We start from the raw sequence: 24,643 nt of genomic DNA, 5'->3' as shown, positions 1-24,643 counted from the left end.
ACTTCTGTTCCTCATGGCAGCAGGAGTGAGCGAGAGTGAGGGCGGGGGACAGGCCCAGACTGGCAGAGAAGCCCAGGAGGCGGAACAGCCGGCCAGCCCGCCCGCAGCTCCGGGACCAGGAGCTTAGGCTTCAGGTTCTCTCGTCAGAGCCAGAATCCGTGTCCGGGCCAGACCCCCGGCCTGCTCCGCGCTGGAACGGCGCGGCTAGCCCTGCCACCCCTGCAGAAGCCACGCCAAGGGAATGGAGAGATTCCGCTGAGGACCCCAGCAAGGCGGAAGGAGCACGCTCCCGCCTGCTGGAGAGCCAGATGTGGGGCTAATGAAAGGGAGGCAGAGAGGCGCGGGGCTGGCGGGCGAGAGCGCGGGCGTGACGGGGAGAGGAAGGCTCCCAGGAAGGAGCGGAACAGGCCACCTGGAGGCCCGCCGCGACGTCGGGCAGGAGCAGGCGCTGGGGAGAAGGGCCGGGAGGGGGCGTGCAGTTTGGCCCGAGGGTCCAGAGCTGAAACTCAACACCCGCCTTTGGAGGGATCGTCCTCCTTTCTCCTCCGCCCCCTCCCTTTTCCCCTCCCTCCTTTCTCTTAATCTCCGGGACGGAGCCCCGCGCCGGAGCGGAGAGGGCCCGAGGGGAGGAGAAAGGAGCTGCTCTGAGAGGGCGCCGGGAGCCCGGGAAGGGGAGGGAAGGGGAGCCGGGAGCGGGAGGTGAGCCTGAAGGCCACGCGCCACCCCCGGAGCCTTCTCAGCCCTCTCAGTGTCCCCCCAACGCCACCTCCAGGCGAGTCCTCAGGACCCTGGCGCCTGCTCTCCTTCGCCTTCTCTTTGCTCCTTCTTTTGCTTTGTGCTCTTTCTCTCGGTTCCCAGAGACACCCGGGTTGTCCTGAGCCCTGGGGTGCGCGGAGGCGCCCCGCCAGGGGTGCGTGTGAGCGGGGCGGCGGGGCCGGGGGCCAGGGGACCGAGGGTGGGTGCTGGAGCGCCGGCCCTGAGGGCTGGATCCGGGCGCGTGGGAAAGGCCGTCCCGCCCCTTCGAGCCGAGCCCGCGTGCGGTTGGCGTCGCGGCGCCCCTAGACTGCCGGGCGCGAGCGAGTGTGAGTGCGTGGGAACCTGCCTCCCCGCCGGGGCCGCGAGCGTCTGAGCAGAAAGCGGCCACTCGGGCCACCCAGCCCAGCGGCCGCGCTCTCCAAGGCCTTTGGCGCCACCCTGGCCTCCGTTCGCCAACTCCGGCGAGTTTAAAGAGGACGAACGTCCCAGTTCTCTGTACCCACCCCACCCCGCCCCCTCTCGCAACGGGGCCGCCACAGAGTCCTGGGCGCCCCCACCTCGGCCCCCGGGAGCACCGCTCTCTGGCGCGGCCCTCGGGTGGGGAGGGTTGGCCCCTAAACTCGCTCGTCCAGCCCAACCGCCCAGGTGGCTTCTCCCTGCCCTCGGGGCCGTCCTGAGCGGCCCGGAGAGGCGTCGAACAGAGCCCCAGTTCCCGCCTCCTCACCCGCCTCTGCCCTGTAAGGGAGCTTTGGGCCCATGTGGACCCGGGGTGCCACTTCGGCCTAGGGCAGGCAGCTCCGGGGGCCTGGCCCACCCGGCGGCCCCCGGGAGGCCACGGGGACAGTGCAGAGCGCGCGCCCTTGGATGAGGTCCCGCAGCGACGCCCCGGCCCGCCTCGCTCCTCCTCCTGCCCGGCCAAGCTGCCTCCCATTTGGGGAGTCTTGTGGGTTTTCTTTCTCCTCCTCCAACCTCCGCGGAGGCCACGACTCAGGCGCCGCAGCCGGGGGCCGCCTCCATGGTGCGGGGCAGGCGCTGAAGTCAGCGAAACAGAGCCTGGCCTGGAGCTGGCCGCGCGGGAGGCCAAGGCCATGGCCATAGCCACTTCGGTGAGTCCACCAGAGAGAGGAGGCTGCGGGGCAGAGACCTCCGCAGCCCATCCTGCACTCCTGTCACTTATTTCTGCCTACTCTTTGTCTCGCTCCGTGGTCCCTTGCTTCTCCAAGAGGCCGTGTCCCCCTCCTCTCACTTTTGTTTCTCTTTCTCCCTCTCCTCACCCCTGGTCCCCTCTGGGTCTGGCTTCCCCCTTCTCCCCTCCCCCTCCCCATTCTCCTCTCTTTCTTTCTAGAGGCTGCCCCTGGAAGGAGGGGAGGGGGCAAGTGTAGCCTGAGTCCTATCTGCTCTTTCATGGGCGGGAACAGATGGCCACTGGTAGTTGGCAGGGACTTGTGATTGGGAGGCTAGTAAAAGGTTGGGAGGGGGCTGAAAGAACGGAGGTGGCTCCAGGAAAATGGGAGAGGCCAAGGGGCCCTAGGAGAGGCCCTTGTCTAGAGGAAGGATGGAAGAAAGGGGGGAAATAGCGCAAAAGAGGGAGATCAGTCAGAGAGCAAGAGAAAATAGAGGGAGGAGGGGAGATGATGTCAGCCAGCCTCTGGCCACTTTCCTGGGATTGGGGACAAAGGGAGGAGACAGCTGGCATGAGGGGACAGTGGGAGGAGGCCTCCCAGAGAGCATGTGGCCCACTGCCACCCTCCTTTAAGGCAGCCACTCCCTCACAAGTCAGCTGGGCCCCTGAAGAGGGGGTAGAGCTGGGGTGGCCACACCCACCATCAATCAGTCTATCAGCAACTCTGGCCTGGGTTCTAGAAATTGCAAGGCCCAGAGGTTTTGGTCCCATTGGACAGAATTCAAACCTGACACAGGGAGGAGCTCTCCACAGCTCCACCCCTGCTTTCTGTCCTGCACTCCTTACAGTCTGAATTTAAGCAACTCTGTCCCCTTTCCACCCTTCCCTAGGCCCTAGGATTGCCAGGGAAAGCGATACTGTCACCTGCTTCCTGGCTGTCTCTGCATGGGCACTCTGAAAAGGAGGATTGTGAGGCTGGGAGGAAAAGCCTGACTCCTGACATCTCCCACATCCCTCGAGGATGAGTTAGATTTTCACTCTTTCTTAAACTAAACTCCTATTAGTTCCTCAATCTGTATGATGATGAGAAGGCCCTGTGAAGTCAACTTCCTTTAGAGGTGGAAGAGGGGAGGTCCTGAACATAGTGAGGTATCTGACATGACGCTGGCTCAGGATGCTGGTCAGCTATGTAGTCCCAGGAGGTAGATCTTTCTTTTTGCCTGGAGAGGGGCAGAGATTTATGCTTATGATACTTATAGGATCCTAACAACAGCTAATTTTTTTTGAGCATTTACTGGCTCCGTGCTGGCCCTAAGCTTTGTCCTGGTTGTTTGACGCATTATCTCACCCAGTCCTCATAATAACCCTGTGAGGCCAATACTGTTATTATCTGAAAGTGGATACTTGCATATGGATATGGAATTCTACAAAGGAGGGAACTGAGTATCAGAGAGGCTAAACAAACTGCCCAGTCACTCAGCTTGAAAGGGGCAGAGCCAGGACTCAAACCCAGGTCTGTCTGCTTCAGAACCATGCTCTTAACCCCCTGACTAGATCCAAAACACCAATTTCTAATTTCTAATTAGAAAGAAAAGTGTTGTGGAATCTTAAAAAAAAAAAAAAGACAAACGAACTTATTTACAAAACAGACTCACAGACATAGAAAACAAACTTACTGTTACTGGGGGGAAAGGTGGTGGGAAGGGATGAATTGGGAGTTTGAGATTTGCAGATACTAACTAATACATATAAAATAGATAAACAACAAATTCATATTGTATAGCACAGGGAACTATATTCAATATCTAATAGTAACTTATGGTGAGAAAGAATATGAAAACAAATACATGTATGTTCATGTATGACTGAAACATTATGCTGCACACCAGAAACTGACACAACATTGTAGACTGACTGTACTTCAACAATATATGAATACAAAGAAAAAAAAGAAAAGAAAGAAAAGTGCCAAGCTAACCAGGAATTTGTGTCATCTGGCTAGTGTGTTTGCTTTCTGAGGGATGACATCCTTTAGAAGCCAAAATTTCAGAAAAGGGTTTGATGAGTTTGGACTCAGGCAGGAGAAGTCAGTTTATTGTTAAAATCACCCAGCCAAGAGGAGCATGCACTCATGCTGGCTGAGCAGGCCACCCTTCCCCCAGGACTTTGTGGCCAAATGCAGCCTGCCAGAGATCTTTAGCTTGAGAGGTTTCACTGAATTAGGCAGCCCATGTGGATTACCTGCTCAGTAATGCCTAACTACCTGCTTCCCACCACCAGTGGGTAAGCCACCACTGCCCAGGATCCTGCCAGCAGGTTCGAGTCACTTAACAAACAGAGCTCAAACGGAATACATTTTGCTATTATGAGTGGGTTAATCTTGATTCTACCAAAGGACATTGTGGAACAGGAGCCCAGTGAAAAGTGACTAGCAAAGGGAAATTGGGCATCGTGAAGACTTCCCATGAGCTTGAGTCATTTTTGAGTCATGGCTTCTCTTGACTTAACTACTGTTACTTATATAAGAAGAACAAAGTAGATCCTAATGTTTGTGGTTGTGGAGAGGCAGCAGAGGAGTGAGTGAGAGTATAGGCCCTGGAATCACATAGCCTGGGGTTCAAATCACACTCCGTCAGCTGTACCCAGCTGTGTGTCATTGGGCAAAGTACTAACCTCTCTGTTCCAACTTTCCTTCCAAATGGGGAGAATGATGGTTCCTTCCTCACAAGGATATTGTGAGGTTTAAATGAGATGAGACAATTAGTGCAAACACGAGCATAGTGTCTGGATATACAGTTTGCACTTGGTGTTTGTAATTTACCTGAGCATGTAGGAAGAAGCTTCAATGTCCCCACCAGACAGCACTGGAAACAGGCTGATAAATGTTTGCTCTTGGTTGGTCCACCAGCCCCGAGCATGTACACTTTTCTCCATGGTAACCTCAGCCTCTTCTGGTAGAACCTATTTTGCTCAGACTGAGAACAAAACAATTGCTTTGGTTTCTGTTTTCTTCCTTAATTTATGCTGAGACTCAGTCTGGGCTGGGTTTCTCCCAGTCTCTCAGTGAGGGGTCTCTGCAGTTGCTCAAGCTAACCTGCTTATGGGGGATGCTGACTGGGGCAGGGAAGGCAAGAGATTCTATAGGAAATCTTTGCAGCACTTCTTGAATAATTCTTTCAACATGTTTATGGAGGAATGATTCCAGATCAGGCCTATTGCAGGGGCTTGGAATATAGCAGTCCTTTTTCTCACAGGCTGATAGTACAAGGGGAGAAATCAGTGATAAAAAAGTAAGTAGGCAAATCATACAAAGTTTTGTGAAGGAAACAATGGGCAGAGACAGACAGAGTGGGGCGGGGAGAAGAGTGAAGAAAAGACCTCTTTAAGAAGGAGATGTTTTGAGAGAACTGAAGGATGAAAAAGGACCAGTTCAGATGAAGAGTCAGGGGAAGAGGGTTCTGGGTAAAGGAAGTGCAAAGGCCCTGAGGTAGGAATGAGTTTGTCTAGATCAAGGAATAGAAAAGAAGAGGGAGAGTGCAGGGGTTGAAGCTGGAGATGAGGCAGGGCCTAGTCAGGAAGAGCTGAGTCAGGAGGTCAGATTTTTAGCTTGAGGGAACCGGGGAGCTCTAAAGTGTTTTGAGCAGGCAGGTGACATGACCTGATCTGTGTGTGAAGACCCCTCTCCTCACTTCCACCTCACCCACCAGGCCCAGCTGGCCCGGGCACTCTACGACAACACTGCTGAGTCCCCCCAGGAGCTGTCCTTTCGCCGAGGGGATGTTCTACGGGTACTGCAGAGGGAAGGTGCTGACGGGCTGGACGGCTGGTGCCTCTGCTCCCTGCATGGCCAGCAGGGCATTGTGCCCGCCAACAGAGTGAAGCTCCTTCCTGCTGGCCCAGCACCTAAACCCGGCCTCTCCCAGGTGCCCTCAGCCCAGCCTGGCTTACCACTTCCAGCCCCAGAGCAAGGCAACGAGGACCAGGAGGTGAGAGTTGGAGCTCCCCCAACCCCACGTCAGGACAGCCCCATTCCCCTCCACCAGTGCCTGCAGGTGGGGCAGGAAGAGCCCTGGGACCACAGCTCTGCACTGGCTCTGTGCTGTATGAAGCCTGTCTGCCAAGCCTTTCTGGGCTGTCTCCCCATCAGCACAGGGAGGGGTTTGGAAGATGTCTAAACTCCTCCCAGTTACACATTATCTGATACCTTGGTCCCTACTCCCCCACCCCACCCCTCAAACCCACCTGCCTGTCTTGATCCCTCAGGTGTATGTGGTGCCACCCCCAGCTCGGCCCTGTCCTACCTCGGGACCCCCAGCAGGACCCTGTCCGCCCTCCCCTGATAACATCTACAAGGTCCCCAGAGGCAGTGGGACTCAACTGGCTGCCCCTGGAGATGCCTTGGAGGTGAGGGCTAGAGGTTCATGTGTATGTTGGGCAGGGAACAGATGGCTTTCCTGTGTAGGGGTGGCAGAGATGGGCAGCCAGTTGCTGAGCCTGTGAGTAACCAACTGCTTCCTCTCCAGGTCTATGATGTGCCCCCCACTGCCCTCCGAGTTCCTTCTGATGGCCCCTATGACTCCCCCGCATCCTTTGCCCGCCCTCTGGCCCAGGTAGCCCCACAGCCCCCTGGAGAGGATGAAGCTCCCTACGACGTGCCTCTGGCCCTGAAACCACCATCTGAGTTGGACCCGGATCTGGAGTGGGAGGGGGGCCGGGAGCCAGGCCCCCCCCTCTATGCTGCTCCCTCCAACCTGAAACGAGCATCAGCCCTGCTCAACCTGTACGAAGCACCCGAGGAACTGCTGGCAGATGGGGAAGGCGGGGGCACGGACGAGGGCATCTACGACGTTCCCCTGCTGGGGCCAGAGACACCCCCTTCTCCAGAGCCCCTGGGAGCCTCGGCCTCCAATGACCTGGACACCCTGGCCCTGCTTCTGACCAGAAGCCCCCCACCCCCACACAGGCCCCGGTTGCCCTCAGCTGAAAGCCTGTCCCGCCGCCCTCTGCCTGCCCTGCCTGTCCCAGAGGCCCCTAGCCCTTCTCTGGCTCCCTCTCCTGCTCCAGGCCGGAGGGGCAGCATCCAGGACAGGCCTCTGCCCCCACCCCCACCCCGCCTGCCGAGCTATGGGATCCCCAAGGTTGAGGGGGATCCAGACGGCAGGGAGGTGGAGGACCATCCAGCAGGTCACCACAATGAGTACGAAGGCATCCCAATGGCTGAGGAGTACGACTATGTCCACCTGAAGGTGAGCTCGCCTCCAGCCGCCACCAGAAATGCCTCCAGGAGAACCAGGGGGGAGAAGCCAGGAGGCCTGAAGCCCAGGCTCAGACCGTCCCTTCCTCCCTTCCCTTCTTCCCCTCAGCTGGCCCCACATCTCCTGGACTAGGACCCAGTACTTGGTCACACCACTTGTATCATTGCTACATTCCTCCCCCTAAACCCAGCCTGGGGTCGCTGAGCTCTCTGACCTGCCACCAGAGCTCTCCCAGACCTGGAGTCAAGGGGCTGTTACACTGATGGCAGGAGAGGCTTTGGGAAGGAAGCAGGAATGGGAAAGAACAGGAAGGCCACGAAGGCCACCTCGCCCTCCCTTCCTCCAAACTGAGACGTTCATCCCCTCCTGCAGGGCGTGGACAAAGCTCAGGGACCCAGGCCCCCGGATAAGGCCTCCCCAGGGGATCCTGACCTGCTGGAGAGGGGGCCGCCGGAGCCACAGGTAACCCTGTGTAGGGGGTGCTGGGGGAGGGGGCCTGGGGCAGGAGGAGCAGGAACTTGGAAGGAGGGGTATTCTTAACTGAACCATCAGGGGAAATCGATTAGGATCGGGGTAAGAGTGCAATGAAACCCAGCAGCTGGAGTTGGGAGGGGTTAGAAATCAGGAAGGAGCTGGAACTTAGAAAAGGATATCAGGAATTCAGAAAGAGGGGAAAGAATGTGTTGGAGAGAAGTCAGAAAACCAAGCAGTCAGGAGCAGAGTTTCTGGGCTGCAGGTCTGGGCTGGGCCAGGCGACTTCTGAGACTCCTTTCAACTGTGAATTCCTGGGCTCCTAAGAGACCCAGCTCCTAATCTTGGCTCCACCACTAAGAAGCCAGGAGCTCTGAAGTCGCCTGTTAATCTCTCTGGGCCTCAAGAAAGTGAGATGGTCTCCTCGGCTCAGTCTAGAATGGTCCTAGTCACAACAGCCACCATTTGTCAGGTATTTTCCAAGTGCCAGACCCTGTGCTCAAACGTCACACACGTCAGCACTGATCATAGCCATGGTCAGCTCTCATACGGGGCTTACAGCCGGCAATGCTCTGTTCTCAGCCCTTTCCATACATGGTGCCAACTTATCCTCACTGCAGCCTTAGGTGACAAGAACTGCACTAGCCAGTGTGGTAGCCCCAAGCCACATGCGGCTACTAATCCCTCCAAATGTGACTGGTCCAAACTGAAATGTGCTATAAATATAAAATGCACACCAGATTTTGCAGACTTTGTATGAAAAACAATCTCAATCATTTTCATATTGATTACAATGTTGAAATTGCAACATTTTTGATATATGGAGTCAGAAAATCTAGACCAATTTCTTTGTACTTTTTGTAACATGAGTACTAGAAAGTTTGAGATTACATGTGTGGCTCGCATTCTGTTCACATTGGACAGCCCTGTACTAGAGTATCCATTTTAGAGATAAGAAAACAACGAAGTTCAGAGACTTGTTTGAGTTTGTTTGAATCCAGATTTATCTGACATCAACTCTGGACACTTCCCTGTCACTTGCTGTGAGAATCCAAATTGTCTGATGGGCAGAGGTAAGATCTCAAAGGATTGCACTCAGAGAGAAAAGTAGGAATGAGGCACAAAGGGAGGGAAGGAGAAAGGAAACGAGAGCAAAAATGGCATTAATGAGAGCGGTCCCACTGACCACTCACTGCTCTTGCCCTCAGGAGGCCCTGTCCCCAGGGGAACCACTGGTTCTGCCTGCCGGAGATCTCCAGCTCCTGCACTTCTATGCCGGGCAATGCCAGAGCCACTACTCAGCGCTGCAGGCAGCCGTGGCAGCCCTGATGTCCAGCACCCGGGCCAACCAGCCTCCACGCCTCTTTGTGCCCCACGGCAAGCAGGTGGTGGTGGCCGCTCACCGCCTCGTGTTCATTGGGGACACCCTGGGCCGGCTGGCAGCCTCCACCCCTCTGCGAGCACAGGTCGGGGCTGCGGGCACCGTGCTGGGCCAGGCATTGCGGGCCACCGTGCTGGCCATCAAGGGGGCTGCACTGGGCTACCCATCGGGCTCTGCGGCTCAAGAGATGTCACAGTGTGTGGCAGAGCTGGCAGGGCGGGCCCTGCAATTCACCACCCTGCTCACCAGCCTGGCCCCTTGAGCCCCTTGGTCCTGCTCTGCCCTCCCCTGCCTACCAGAGCCCCCTCCAGGCCTGGGGCCACCCTAGTTTTAGGAACTAGGAGAGGCGGAGGCATCTTTCCCCGTTCCCACCCATTCCAGTCATCTCAGCCTCTCACAGAGGCTCCTCCCCCTATCCCGCAGCTTTTTGTACGAGCCATTTTGTATAAGTTATTTATATTTAATATTATTCCCTGCTTTGTCAGGAACAGGTGCCTCCTCTGGGGCAGGGAGGAACTGGACTCTCCTCCTCCCTCAGCCTGGGGTGGAGGTTCTTGGGCGCCACATGGCCACCTGCTTTCAAAAGCTTGGCCCCACAGAGAACCAGATGGCTGAAACCTGGGGCCACCCGGAGCCCCTTTCTCATCCTGTGTCTTGGCTCTCAGACATCAGTGCCTCACTGTTAGCTGAGAGCAAGGGCGGGACATTGGTGCCTCCCCACAGGGGGAGAGAGTCTTTCCTCCCTCTGGAGAGACTGGGCTTCAGGCACTCAATAAACCAGCTGTCTGGTTCCCTGACTTTGCTTCTTGGGACCCTGTGGGGCAGGCCTGGTACCCTTGTCCAAACTGATGGGACAAACACTGTGAGCAGGCTGCCTTTAGAGTTTGAGGGGAAATTTTGCTGTTTCTTCAACAACCGTTCATCTCGTGGGTTCTCAGCTCCCATGATATGCCCAGCAAAAATCTGAAGGTACACTGTTGGGTGGGAAAGGGGGCTGGATATAAATAAGTCAGCTAAAGTAAGTAAATAAAAAAAAGAAACCTGGCACAGAGTTGACAGTTTGAAAGTTGCTGGTAATGGAAAAAAACAGGATGATGGATGTGCCGAGACCCTGAGGATGTGCGAACCAAGAAGAGTCTGAGAAGTCACATTCCAGGGAGGCAGACCCTGACTACAGACCAAGCCCTCTCCTCCAAGACCTCATTGTCAGGTGCTGTGATTAGAGAAATGCACATGTGGAGAGGTTGGCCACGGGAGCCTTGATGGTGCCATGCTGAAGAGGTCACCCCAACTGTCTTCAGCTTGGTGCCATACGACAGCTCCGATCAACTGGAGAGAACTGGTGGTCTGGGCACCCTCTCCCTTAGGTTAACCTAAGAAAGTCTAGCCCCTTAAACTCCCCTTTCCTGCTGACCATTTATCTGGACATACCATCATTTAGAGGAGCTGAGGGTGTTGGAAGTCCAGAGTCCTCAGGGCTTGGTGAACTTGATGAGCAGTGTGGTTCCTCTAGCCATTTCCACAAGGGAAGACGTCTAAGCCACAGATCCATTGCTTCAGTTCCGCTTTCCCAAGATACTTCCCTGGCACAGCGACTGGCACAGTGGAGGCACCTCCAAATTCAATCACAGTCTTAGTCCCTTGGCCTGCCCCCATGCATTTGCCTGGAGGCCACTTCACTCTCCAAAGGGAACTCATTTCCTGATTCTGGGGCCACCAAAATTCACTGAAGACTGGTAATAGGGACCATCCTCCATCATTTTCTAGGAAGAATTTTAAAAGATCAGCCTGGAATTAGAGGCAGAGGTCTCAGTGCAAGTCTCCATGTATCTGCGTCTGCAGGTAAACCCTGTCAGTCCCTCTGAGTCCTAGTTTCATCTTTAATATGAGGATAAGGATGAGCATAATGATCTCCCAGGGTTGTTGTGAGGCCCTAAAACAAGATAATGCATGTGAACAGCCCAGCACCATTCAAAGGGATGATAATTCCAGGACAGATACAAGGACACAAACAAATCCCCAAGGAATGTTGGCTGTGACAGCACCAAAGTAAATCCTGAAGAGATGGTGAAATGAGTTGGGGGAGGAAAAGTAGGGGGAGGCTACTTATTGCATCAGAAGAGTTTCCCACATTTGGAAAATTTCTGAATAGAGGAGACAAAGTAGAAGTGTGGTTCAGTGGCAAGAAGAGAGAATGCATTACCTAGCTGAGACTGCCAGGACACTCCTTTCCGGCCTTTATCTGAGATTAAAGAATAAAGTACCTATTAGGTATCGAATCTCTTAGAGAAGTGCATCTCTAACTTAAATGTACATACGCCTGAGGATTGAGCTAAAATGCAGACTCTCTGCATTTCTAATAAGCGCCCAGGTGATGTGGGTGCTGCTGGTTTGTAAATCACATTTTGAGTAGCAATTCAAGGAGTTAGGGAAGGTTTCTCTGAGACAAATATGCTTGAGCTGACAGCTGAAGGATGAGGAGGACTTGACTAAGGAGGAAGAGAAGCCTTCTAGGCATAAAGCAAGGGCCCTGTGGCCCTGGAAAAAACTGAAAGAATATGAGTGTGGCTGGAGTGCAGAGAGTTTAGGGAGAGAAGTGAGGTGGAGCTGCAGAGAGCATGGGACCACATATGAGGTGTCTAGGATATTAGCATTTACCATGATGGTGGGAAGACATTGAAGGCTGCTAAGTACAAAAGGGACATACACAGATCTGCATTTTGAAAAGATCACTGCTTCTGCACTATGAATAACAGATGAGGGAAAGAGATGGATACAAAGCAGATGCAGATCACTGGTTAAGAGTTAGGCTAAAGCAGTCCGTACAACAGGTAGCTTGACTAGTGGTGGTAGAGATGGAGAGAAGCAGAATATCTGAGAACTATATAGGAAGTAAAATGGACAGGACATTATAAAGGATTTGACATGGAGGTAAAGAAGAGGGTGCTCTAAGGGCTGTAGCCTGAGCATCTGGCCACAATTGGATGACAAGGGTGCCATTCACTGAGGAAAGAAGCATTAGAAGACAAGCAGGTTACAAGGGAAGACCATGAGTTTGGTTTTGTACATATTGAGTTTGAGGTCCCTGTGAGTCATCCAAGGTAAGAGGTCAAATAAGAGATGGCTTCATAGATCTGGGACTCAGAAGAGAGGTGGGAGCTGGAGATGTAAACCTGGGAATCAGGTTTGTATTGGTTCATACTGTTCATACTGAGCATGATTGCAGCCATGGGCACAGGTGAGATCCTGAGGTAGAACAGAGATCAGAAGAGGGCCTAGGATCAAGCCTCTGAAGATCGCAGACACTGAACGATGGCGAAAAGGAAGAGGATGAGCCTGTGATGGAGAAAAAGGGAGCAAGAGAAAAAACCAGGGAGAGTGTGGGACTTAGCAGCCAAGGAAGAAAGTGTTTCGAGGAAGGGGTGGTCAACAGTGCCAAATGCTGTTGAGAAATGATGGAGACTCAGCCAGGGTAGGAGTGATGAAACAAGAAAAGTGGTCTTCTAGAGGACTAAAGCTAAGGCTGAATGCAACGCCCAACCCAGTCCACCATATGGATGCCCTATAGCGTAATTTCCAGTATATCCACCCATCTCCCCAGTAAGTACTCCAAGGTGGGTCTTGTCCATACTGTTATCCCCAAAGCCTAGCACAAGGCCAGTCACACAGCAGACACATTTTATTGATGAATGAGTGGATGGATGGATGGATGGATGGATGGATGGATGGATGATTGGATGGGTGAATGGTGAGGAGGAAGAATTGGAAGCAAAGGAAGAATTGCTGGCCTCTGCCTGGGATCTACTATCCTTAAGCATTTTTTTCCTCTCTACTGCAATGGCCTGCAGACCCAGGGAACAGAGACTGAGCCCCATCCTCTCCCTCCCCTGGGCCCTGGCCCCCCTTTCTCTCTCTGACGAAGAGTCTGGACCGAAGGTTCTGCTGACGTGGGAAGGGGAGGAGAGTCTGGAGGAAGGGGAGGGGAAAGCAGCGCATAGATCGCAGAGACGAAGGAGGCGCCCGCGGCTGCAGAGCTGCAGAGCGGGGTCTCTCTGGCTTCTGTGTCCGGGCACCGGGCGCGCCACTGGGCCAGAGGACAGCGCATCCTTTCGGTGTGGGCCCGCAGGGCCCCTGCGGTCGGCAAGCTGGCTCCCCGGGTGGCCACCGGGACCCCCGAGCCCAATGGCGGGGGCGGCAGCAAAATCGACAGCACTGTAGAGATCACCCCCAGCCCCAATGGAGTAAGTGTCCGGGCCCTGGGGGCTACGCCATCATCTCCCCGCACCTCCGCCAAGCGCCTGGCATTTTCCTCCCGCGCATTCCCCGCCGCCTTCCTCCCGATCGCGCTCTTCCCTTACTCTGCGGTTTTCTCCGCTTAACCCTTCTTCTGCCCCCACCCTCCACAGCAGGTCGGGACCCTTGGAGATGCGGTGCCCACGGAACAGCTGCAGGGTGAGCGGGAGCGCGAACGCGAGCGGGAGGGGGAGGGCGACGCGGGCGGCGACGGGATGGGCAGCAGCCTGTCGCTGGCCGTGCCCCCCGGCCCCCTCAGCTTCGAGGCGCTGCTCGCCCAAGTGGGGGCGCTGGGCGGCGGCCAGCAGCTGCAGCTCGGCCTCTGCTGCCTGCCCGTGCTCTTCGTGGCCCTGGGCTTGGCCTCGGACCCCATCTTCACGCTGGCGCCCCCGCTGCATTGCCACTACGGGGCCTTCCCCCCCAACACTTCTGGCTGGGAGCAGACCCCCAACGCCAGCGGCGTCAGCGCGGCCTTAGCAGCCAGCGCCGCCAGCCGCGTCGTCGCCACCAGTACGGACCCCTCGTGCAGCGGCTTCGCCCCGCCAGACTTCAACCACTGCCTCAAGGACTGGGACTATAATGGCCTGCCCGTGCTCACCACCAACGCCATCGGCCAGGTGAGCAGAACAGTGGGCCACGGGTCTGGGGGCGGGCCGAGAGCGACCAACGAGGGGCCTCACACTCTTTCCATCCCTCTCACGTCCCCAGTGGGATCTGGTGTGTGACCTGGGCTGGCAGGTGATCCTGGAGCAGATCCTCTTCATCTTGGGCTTTGCTTCTGGCTACCTGTTCCTGGGCTACCCAGCCGACAGGTGAGGGCTGGCGAGTAGAGAGGAGGGGGTGCTAGGGAAGCTAGCGGAGGCAGCTAGCCTTCGCAAGAGGCTGAAGAGGATTCGGTGGACTCTGCAGCGTTCTCTGGATTTCTTCTGTTCAGTGATACGCAGCCCCATCCCTGTCTCAACTTCACCCCTCATCAAGAAATACTCTTTCCAGACCTCTTTAACACAACAGAGTATCTTTTCCACCACTCCCAATCCCTGTATCCATGGATCAGTGGCCTCATCTCCAAAGACAGTAGCCCCATCCCTGCTGACCAAAAACCCTATATCCACATATCAAAAGTCCTAGCTCCTCCTCTATTGTCCCTATCACCACTAACCACCTCCCTCACCATCTTCATATATTAAGATTCATCCCTGCTAAGGGCCCTATCCACATGGACTATTAGCTCCATCTCAGTAGCCTCATTCCTAAAGATCATTGTTAATTTCTAAATATCAATAGCCCCATTCCCACTGACCAATAGTTCAACTCTACAAACAAGTGACTACCCTCATGGGGGTCAATATTTCAACTCCCATGGATTAGTGACTACAATAGCACACTACCCCCAAGATTAACAGCCCCATCCTCATGGATCTTCAGTGCTCTCAGATCAAAAGCCCTATTTCCAAGAATCAGTGGCCTCATCTCAAAGACAAACAGCCCATCCCCACTAGCCAATAGCTCTTCCCGGGGATCAAAACTTCCATCTCCTCTGATTCTAGACATCATCACCACTAACCAGGTGCTCCACCTCCACTGATCTACCATCCCATCCAAATGGTTTTACAGTTCAACTTCCAGGGATTGAAGGCAACACAACATTCAATAATCCAGTTCCCTAAAGTCAATACCTCTTCTCACTTCCCAACAGTCACACAACCCTGAGGGCAAATGATCCTAAACCCACAGGTCAATAGCCTATCTGTCATGTATTAGTGGCCTCATTCCCACACACCAGTAGCATCATTCCTGTAGAATAACAGCCTCATCCCCAAAGACCCATAATTCTCCTAAATTTAGTAGCCTTAGCTTCATTAACCAATAAGCTGTGCCCCATGAAAACATGGCCCCAGCCTATTGGGTCAGTAGCTTCACTCTCATGGATCAGTGCCCCTTTCCCAATGCCCAGTGACCCCAGTCTACTCCCCATAGATCAGTGGTCTTATTCCCCCCTAAATCAATAGCCTGACCTCCAAGGATCAGTTACCCTGTCCTCACTGACTCATAGCCAGTGACCAACATCATTGGCCAATAATCTCATCTCCTCTGGTCTGTGACCCCACTCTTACCGATTATCTCTATGGATTAATAGATTCATCCCTATTGGCCAATAATCCCATCCATATGGACTGAGATCCCTACCCCATGAATCAATGGCTCCATCCTCAAAGATCAGCTGTCCAATCTTCAAAGATCAGTGCTCATCCCCACTGATGAATAGTACTGCCCCATGGATTAATAGCTCCATTCCCATGGATGAGTGGCTCCATTTTCTGGTCAGCAGCCCCATCCCCATTGACCATCCCTATGGATTCATAGACCCATGCCTCAATCCCATGGAACAATGGCTTTAACCCCCAAAATCTACTCAGTCCCCTAAGATCAAGAGCTCCATCTTTACTGACCAATACTATCTCCATGGACAAGTGGCCAATGGCATACCTCCATAGATCAATAGCTCAAACCCCTTATACTGCCCTCATCTCCTCTGATCACTCTGAGCAAGACAAGCTCTGTTCCCACTGACCAATAGGTCTATCCCCAAGGACCAATGGTCCCAAGTGCCCTAAACAATATCCCATCCCCTCTGATTGGTCTCACTTCCATGGAGAAATGCCCTCATCTCTGACCAACAGCCCCACCTAAGAGTCTATGGTCCCACCCCAACAGAACCATAGCCATGCCCCTGTGCCCAGTAGCCAACCCATGGTCCCCATCCTTTCCTATTTTCTCTAGCCTCAGCATCTCCTCCCCCAGGGAGTCTGGGTGACCAGAGGCCCTCCCTGCTTTCCAGGTTTGGTCGTCGTGGGATCGTGCTGCTGACCTTGGGGCTGGTGGGCCCCTGTGGAGTAGGAGGGGCTGCTGCAGGCTCCTCCACAGGTGTCATGGCCCTCCGATTCCTCCTGGGCTTTCTGCTTGCTGGCGTTGACCTTGGTGTCTACCTGATGCGTAAGTGGTACCCTCCCAGAACTCCTTCCCTTGGGGCTCATGCCCACCTGTCTGTATCATCAGGCCATTAACACTGCTCCCTAGGATCCCCGCAGTCCCTTTTTCAGCCCCAGATTTCAGCTGTTCAAAATCTCAGCTGTCTTTCTGCCCAGGCCTTTGAAGGATCCAGGGGTCTTGCTTCTCTCCACACCCCTCTCCCACCACGATCTTTAAGGCCCCTCTTGCCCTAGACTTACTGCTGTTAAGGAATGAGTCTTATTTTTAAAATGACAAAAAAAACAAAAAAAAAAACATAAATAAGCCTAGCTACCACCTCCTCAAGAAAATGAAATCCTGAGTAACTGTATGACCTTGAACAAGGGTTGGTATGAAGGCCAAGTAAGAGGTCTGATGTGAAAGAGCCTGTAAACTGGGAATGCTGACCACCTACCAGGGACTCTGACCCTCGAGCCCTCCCGGGTTTGTAGGAGAGGAGAGAGGAATGAACAATCTCTCCACTCTTTGCCTTAGAGGTTAGTCTGTGGGAGGCGATGGCTGCAGCCTCCACTCAGAGAGTCTGACCTCGCTCTCTGTCCTCTTCCCTCCCTCTCTCCTCTCCCACGCCTTCTTCTTCCCTGGCCTCTCCTCCCTGTCCCTGCTGTATCTCCAGGCCTGGAGCTGTGCGACCCAACCCAGAGGCTTCGGGTGGCCCTGGCAGGGGAACTGGTGGGGGTGGGGGGACACTTCCTGTTCCTGGGCCTGGCCCTAGTCTCTAAGGACTGGCGATTTCTGCAGCGAATGATCACGGCTCCCTGCATCCTCTTCCTGTTTTATGGGTCAGTATCACCCTCCACCTGTTGTCTGGCCATTCCCATCTCTACCTCTAGTCTGGCTCCAGCCACAGCCCCCTATCCAAGCCTACCCCAGCCCCAGCCCCTCAGAGGTGGGAGTACCCCAGTCCTGGGTCAGGAGATGGAGGCCTCACAGTGCACCCCACTTCCCACCCCTAGCTGGCCTGGTCTGTTTCTGGAGTCCGCACGGTGGCTGATAGTGAAGCGACAGATTGAGGAGGCCCAGTCTGTGCTGAGGATCCTGGCTGAGCGGAACCGGCCCCATGGGCAGATGCTGGGAGAAGAGGCCCAGGAGGCCCTGCAGGGTAAGAAATAGGGTCCCGACAGGTGAGATACCTCACGTGCACACATGAGGGTGCCCTCTGTTGTAGCTATGCCACCTTCTCCCAGGGTCTTCACCACCCATGTGGGAAGACCCTGGGTCTTCAGCTGTTCCTTCTAACAGACAGCTCCTCTCTCTCTCCCAAGACCTGGAGAACACCTGCCCTCTCCCTGCAACATCCTCCTTTTCCTTCGCTTCCCTCCTCAACTACCGCAACATCTGGAAAAATCTGCTTATCCTGGGCTTCACCAAGTGAGCCTGGGTGTCTGAGCCAAGGGCCAGGCCAGTAGCTGGGATAGGGGCTGGTTGGTGGGGGGTAGAACCTGAGGACCCCTGCAGTGGGCAGCCAGGGCTGTAGAAAGCTGCAGATGGGGATTCAGACACTCTTCTTTGTTTCCCCGCCCTGTATGACAGCTTTATTGCCCACGCTATTCGCCACTGCTACCAGCCCGTAGGAGGAGGAGGGAGCCCATCGGATTTCTACCTGTGCTCCCTGCTGGCCAGCGGCACAGCGGCCCTAGCCTGCGTCTTCCTGGGGGTCACCGTGGACCGATTTGGCCGCCGGGGCATCCTGCTTCTCTCGATGACCCTCACTGGCATTGCGTCCCTGGTCCTGCTGGGCCTGTGGGATTGTGAGCATCCTCCCTTCCCCACAGTGCGGGCTCAGCAAAGGAAAGCCAGCAGAGGTGCCTCAGACAGGCTCAGACGCTGTTTCTGTCACAGGCCTCCCAAGTCAATATCACACCCTGCCCAGATCCACAATCCTCCCCCTTGGCCGCACAATCCTGTCTGTTCCCCCAACTGATTAGTGAATGCACAGAACCCACCTGGCTAGGGATCAGAGGGGATGATGGCAGCGACTAGGCCAAGCATGATCTCCCCACCTCCATTCACATATTCCCTCTTGGTCCTCCAGATTTGAACGAGGCCGCCATCACCACCTTTTCTGTCCTTGGCCTCTTCTCCTCCCAAGCTGCTGGCATCCTCAGCACCCTCCTTGCTGCCGAAGTCATCCCTACCACTGTCCGGTGAGAGCAGGGGTGCTGCCAGGGGAGTCTCCAGGCCTCCAGCTGGCGACAGAACCCGAGGGAGGCAGGAGGCTGCCAGTGAAGGGTTGGGGTGAGGCTCACAGCTATAGGCTCAGTGCCTCATCCATCTCTCCCAGGGGCCGAGGTCTGGGCCTGATCATGGCACTGGGGGCGCTTGGAGGGCTGAGTGGCCCAGCCCAGCGCCTTCACATGGGCCATGGAGCCTTCCTACAGCACGTGGTGCTGGCGGCCTGTGCCCTCCTCTGCATCCTCAGCATCATGCTTCTGCCGGAGACCAAGCGCAAGCTCCTGCCCGAGGTGCTCCGGGATGGGGAGCTGTGCCGCCGGCCTTCCCTGCTGCGGCAGCCACCCCCCAACCGCTGTGACCACGTCCCGCTGCTCGCCACCCCCAACCCTGCCCTCTGAGTGGCCTCTGAGCACCTGGCAGGAGGCTAGCCCATATAGAAAGGTGGCACAAGGCCCTGGCAAGGAGATTGGGAGGACCGAGGGAGGAAGGCAGGGCTGCCCAGAAGGCTCAGAGGCACCTCATGCCAGCATCAAAGAGGGCTGCCCCACCCCCATCTCCTCCCTGCTGCTTTGTGTTCACTTCCTTGGCAAGAGTCAGGGACAGGGAGAGAGCTCCACGCTGTTACCACTAGGTCTGGGCTTCATCCTGTGCCCAAAGACATCCTCCCAGACCTCATTCTTTCTTGCTCTATCATTCTGTTTCAATAAAGACATTTTGAATACATGAGCATACCATAGCCTGGACTTCCCTCCCTTCTGTTGTCCTTCTGGCTGTCTCCTGAGGGAAGGTTTCTCTCAGTGGAATCAAACCAGTAACAATCTCCCTCCCCCTCCCTGTGCCCTGCCTCCCTCCCCACTTCTCATCTCCACCCCAGCATTAACTTACAGACAACTACCACCCCTTACTGACTGCTTGCTATGCTGCTAGGACCGGGCTAGGCACTTTACAAACTTCATTGAATCATTTAATCCTTACCACACTGCAAGGTAGGTGTTTGGATCAATTAAAGTTTTTTCTTTCTGCAAGCAATAATAACTGACTGTAATGAACTTAAACAAAAAGGGAACTTATTAGAGGGATTTGATGGGCAGGTTGTGGTGGGGAGCTCACAGAATAGAAGGAAAAGCATAACTAGTCACAAAAGGTCAGGAACCAGAGAGGGCAAGAGAGCAATCCACTGGCTAGCTTGGGTATCATGCCACCCCCACCCCCATTACAGACAACTGGGGAGGGGAGAGCGACACCGGAGCGCTGCTGGCGGAAGTAGGACTGGATGTCGTAAAGGTGAAAACTATGGATGCCCATTACAGCATTCTTTTACAAATGACTAAACTGATGCTCAGAGAGACTCAGTCACCTGCCCGAGATTACAAAGTTAATGAGTGACAGAGCTGGGGTATGATTACATCTGGAGGTGAAATGCTCTGTGGATGCATACTGTGGCCACCTTCTCAACTCTTCCAGTCTTTGCCCACTACCCTTGGAAGCAAGGAGCAAGTCTTCAGGTCACCTAGGAGGTGACAGTAGGAGACTAGGCCCTCCACCTCAGTGCCAGGGCCTGCCTTTCAGGCTAGCTCTGGCCTGGCTTTACTGTTTTGGCCAAATCTCTTAACTTCCAGCTTTCAAGGGTTGCCATGAGGTTAAACAAGATAATATATTGTTTAAGTATCTCTTAAATTACCCCACTAGATGGTAATCTCCTTAAGGACAGGAACTTTGTCTAACTCAATTTTGAAATACCAAAGCCTGACACGATAGATGTTCAAAAAGTCATCACTATTTGTTAATCCTTTTGGCAAATGTTTCCCGTGCCTGATTTATAGACCAGTACCATCCTGGATATTTAGGGCATGGGCCATCCTTCAAGGAGTTTAAAATCCATCTAACACTGGGAATATTAATGGGGAGGGAGATGTCAGTGGTCTGGAGCATCAAAAAGCTGCCTCCTGAAGGAGGTGAGACTCAGGGAGGCAGAAGGACCTCAGGCAGGGCTCAGGAGACAGGTACAGTGCTCTCAACTCAAAGGATATAGGGAGGGGGGTGGGTATAGCTCAGTGGTAGAGTGCATGCTTAGCATGCATGAGGTCCTGGGTTCAATCCCCATACCTCCATGAAAAAATAAATAAACCTAATTACCTCCCCAGCAACCAAAAAAGAAAAAAGTAAAAAGAACAAAGGATATAGGGAGAGCAAAGGCCTGGAGATAGGAAAGGGGGAGGTGGTCCTAGAGAGAGGGGTTCTTAGGGAAACCAAGTCCCGAGGCCAGCTTCTTTCAGAGAAAGGAGGCCCATTACCCACAGATTCTTGCAGTACCAGTGTTCCCATCTCCTTCCCCTCTGCCAGTCCATGTCCAAGGCCCAAAGCTCTATGAACTAAGCCATGCTCCTAGGCTCTCAATAAATAATCATGTTACTGGAGGACTCATAAGAATCTTTTTCATTTAATCTCCTCAGCCTCTTGAAATAGGCATTATTAGTTTTATCATATTCAACTACTGAGGAAATGGAAATGAGGGAACTGAAGGAACTGCCATTAAGAGGCACAGCCAGGACTCAAACCCGGGCCTTCTGGCTGCTCTTTCTACTCCACCACAGTTCCTTCACAGTTAGACATTCTGCATCACACATTCTGTAGATCAGTGTCTGTAAGGGTTTGAACTGACTCCAATGTCGACTTTTTAGCTTTAGATTGCCAGTGATTAAAACAAGAGATTCTGTAAGAACCAACAGGATGGTAAACAAAAAAGCCCTTGGGCTTTTTGGAAGAACCTATGTAAAACCAAGGAATTACTTACATGCAAATGGCACTGTCCAAAGCACTCCGTGGGGAACGGTGTCAAGAGACATTTCAATGAACCCATTCTTCGCACATCACTGGATAAAGGTCCAGGGAAGGAAAATAAAAACACTCAGAAAGCTAGAGCATCTCCTGTAGGAGGGTAGGGGAAAGAGACCAAGCTTCTCTGACTTCAACCGAACACATTAAAGGCTAAAAGAATGGGAGCATTTGAGAAGTATCAACAAAGCACAGGGAGAATACAGTCTTCATCCCCAAGCAACTCACGGTCCAGGTGGAAAAGGTCAGTGTGTGTAGCTACAACTAGCATCTTGGCCACTGCTCCAAAATTCACCAACCACATGACCTCATTGGATCCTCATCAATAACCCCTTGAAAAATGGTTATTATTTTTTAGGCTTTTACAGATGGGGAGACTGAAGTTTGGGGACGTAACTTATGAGTTGACTGGTAATTAGAATAGTCAGATCTTGAGAACTGAGAGCCTGCAATCTTCTTACTGCATACCAGATAGATTCCAAACATCATGAAGGAAAGTATTACTTATCCTGTAATATTAAGTTTAGAAAGTACCCCAGGAACTTGGAGATCATTTTCAGGCAAACGAGGAAAAGTCTTCTTTCCTTGGAGAGGTTGTACTGATGAAACATGAATTGTTTTTAGAAATGTTTTAGTTGGATTCACAACTAAGAACCATAATGGATTATTGAGGGGAAAATTAAAAGGATATATGGGGTACACATCTAACCTTAAAAAGTTACATGAAGTGACGTGAAAGCCACTCCCGTTCCTCACTGTCAACCTAGCCTGGCTACCATGCAGCCAATTTTTACTGATCATCCACTACTGTCTGGTGCTGCCTCAGGTCTGGGGGCATGTTCCTGGCCTGCAGAAGCTCAGAACACTGAGAGGTAAATAATTACAATCCTATATGGCAAATGCAGAGAAATGTACAAAGTGCTGAGGCAGCTCTGAGGAGGGCAGGGTATACTCTATTGGAGGCAGTCAAGGAAAGCTGCTCAGATATTTGGATTGGATCTTACAGGAAAAGTCTTGAGTTTGCCAGGTACAGAAAGGAAGAATAAACAGTGCAAAGCTTAGAGACACGACAGAACATGGTGTGCACGGGGAACAGCAAGTGCTTGTCCTAAACATCCATGGAATAAAGGGCACCTATGAAACCCACAGCTAACATCATATTTATCATGAAAGACATTTCTCCTAAGATCAGGAACAAGACAAAGATGTCTGCACTCGCCACTTTTATTCAGCATTGTACTGGAGGTTCTAGCCAGGGAAATGAGGCAAGAAAATGAAACACAGGCATACCATGGAGGCACTGCAAGCTCGGTTCCAGATCACTGCATTAAAGCAAGTTACACAAATTTTTTGGTTTCCCAGAGCATATAAAATTTATGTTCACATGGTACTGTAGTCTATTAAGCGTGCCATACCGTTCTATCTAAAAAACAATGTACATACCTTAATTTAAAAAGTTATTGCTACAAAATGCTAATCATCATCTGAGCTTCAGTGTGAATTGTAATCTTTTTGCTGGTGGAGGGTTTGAAATATTGTGAGAATTACCAAAATGTGACACAGAGACATGATACCAATGGTCTTATTCAATGCAGGGTTGCCACAAGCGTTCAATTTGTTAAAAATACAGTATCTGCAAAGTGCAATAAAGCAAAGCCCAATAAAACAAGATATGCCTATAAAAAGCACCAAGAATAGAAAGGGCAATGTAAAACTCTGTATTTGCAGGTGATGTGATCTTATATAGAAAGAATCCTAAGGAATCCACAAAAAAAACTACTAGAACTAAACAAACAAGTTCAGCAAAGTTAGTAAACTTACAACTGAACTTCGAGGATACAAGGTCAACATACAAAATCAACTATTTCTATACAACTGCAATGAACAATCTGAAAGGGAAATTAAGGCAAGAATTCCATTTAAAATAGCAAAACGCTAAATACTTAGGAATAACTTTAATAAAAGAAGTGCAAGTCTTGTACACTGAACACTACAAAACATGTTTAAAGAAATTCAAGAAAACCTAAATAAATGGAAAGACATACTGTGTTCAGGGACTGAAAGACTTAATATTAAGATGCAGTCCTCTCCAAATTGATCCACAGATTCAAGGTAATCCCTGTTAAAATCTTAGCTATCTTTTTTTGCAGAAACTGACAAGCTGATTCTGACAGAGAATTCAAGCATTTCTAAAAAATTATATATTGTTTGGATTTATTTTTTTTAATGGAGGTACTGGGGATTGAACCCACTCTACCTCTGAACTATACCCACCCCTGCCTTAAAATTAATATAAAAATGTCAAAGACTCAGAATAGCAAAACAATCTTGAAAAAGAGCAAAACTGAAGGACTTATACTTCCCACTTTCAAAACTTATAAAACTACAGTAATGAAGACAGTGTGTTACCGGCATAAGGACATACAGATCAATGGAATAGAATTGAGAGTCCTGGAATAAACCCACACATTTACAGTCAATTGATTTTCAACAAGGGTGCCAAGATCATTCAATGGGGGAAAGAATAGCCTTTTTAACAAATGGTGCTGGGACAAATGCATTATTTGCATGCAGAAGAATGAAATTGGACCTCTATCTCACATCATACACAAAAATTAATTCAAAATGGATCAAAGACTTAAAATAAGAGCAAAAACTATAAACCTCTTAGGAGAAACACAGGCATAAATCTTTGTGACTTTTGTTCTTCAAAGAATACTATCAAGAAAGTGAAAAAACAACCCATTTTCACAAAACACAAAACAACCCACGAAATACATACAATAATACAAATACAAATATATTTGTATATCATATATACCTGACAAAGGTCTAGTATCCAGAATATATCAAGAACCCTTACAACTCAACAAAAAACACACATGACCCAATTTTAAAATAGGCAAAGGATCTGAATGACATTGCTTCAGAGGAAATATACAAAGGGCCAGTAAGCACATGAATATATGCCCAAGAGAAATGAAAAAGTAGTCACTCAAAAACTTGTACACTGATGTTCACAGTAGCACTATTTCTAATAGTCAAAAAATGGGAACATCCCAAATACCCACCAACTGCTGAATGGATAAACAAAATGTGGTGTATGTATACAGATGACCCTTGAACTCAAGGGTTAGGAGTGCTAACCCTTCACATAGTTCAAAATCCACAAGAACTTTACAGTCCACCCTGTGTTGTGATTCTGCATCTGTGGGTTCAGCCTACCATGGACCACGTAGTACGTATTTACTGAAAAAAAAACCATGTTTAAGTAGGCCCACGTAGTTCAAACCTGTGTGGTTCAAGGGTCAACTGTATAATGAAGTA

The 24,643-nt window shown here is 51.9% G+C and overlaps 2 protein-coding genes across 4 annotated transcripts; both read left to right on the top strand.

Annotated features, from left to right (window-relative positions):
- Positions 1–113: 113 nt before the first annotated feature.
- Positions 114–10,033, top strand: EFS (embryonal Fyn-associated substrate). Its single transcript, XM_006175847.3, has 6 exons — positions 114–1,862; positions 5,587–5,865; positions 6,143–6,283; positions 6,403–7,125; positions 7,507–7,596; positions 8,814–10,033. Exons 1-6 carry the CDS (start codon positions 1,845–1,847, stop codon positions 9,246–9,248), a joined length of 1,686 nt encoding a protein of 561 aa, XP_006175909.2. The 5' UTR covers positions 114–1,844; the 3' UTR covers positions 9,249–10,033.
- Positions 10,034–10,183: 150 nt separating this feature from the next.
- Positions 10,184–19,217, top strand: SLC22A17 (solute carrier family 22 member 17). Of its 3 annotated transcripts, none has more exons than XM_032481723.1 (10): positions 10,184–13,227; positions 13,396–13,896; positions 13,988–14,091; positions 16,119–16,273; positions 16,923–17,088; positions 17,263–17,408; positions 17,572–17,677; positions 17,840–18,111; positions 18,342–18,453; positions 18,591–19,217. In XM_032481723.1, the coding sequence occupies exons 2-10, from the start codon at positions 13,495–13,497 to the stop codon at positions 18,877–18,879; spliced, it is 1,752 nt and encodes a 583-aa protein (XP_032337614.1). In that variant the 5' UTR covers positions 10,184–13,227; positions 13,396–13,494; the 3' UTR covers positions 18,880–19,217. The 3 variants fall into 3 exon arrangements, with proteins under 3 accessions (XP_032337614.1, XP_032337613.1, XP_032337615.1); XM_032481722.1 differs by having other exon boundaries at positions 13,393–13,896; XM_032481724.1 differs by having other exon boundaries at positions 11,726–13,227; positions 13,393–13,896; positions 17,840–18,057.
- The last annotated feature ends 5,426 nt before the right edge of the window (positions 19,218–24,643 follow it).

This window comes from Camelus ferus, chromosome 6, assembly GCF_009834535.1.
Source record: "Camelus ferus isolate YT-003-E chromosome 6, BCGSAC_Cfer_1.0, whole genome shotgun sequence".
Lineage (NCBI taxonomy): Eukaryota > Metazoa > Chordata > Mammalia > Artiodactyla > Camelidae > Camelus > Camelus ferus.
This window is presented reverse-complemented; position numbering and strand designations above follow the sequence as displayed.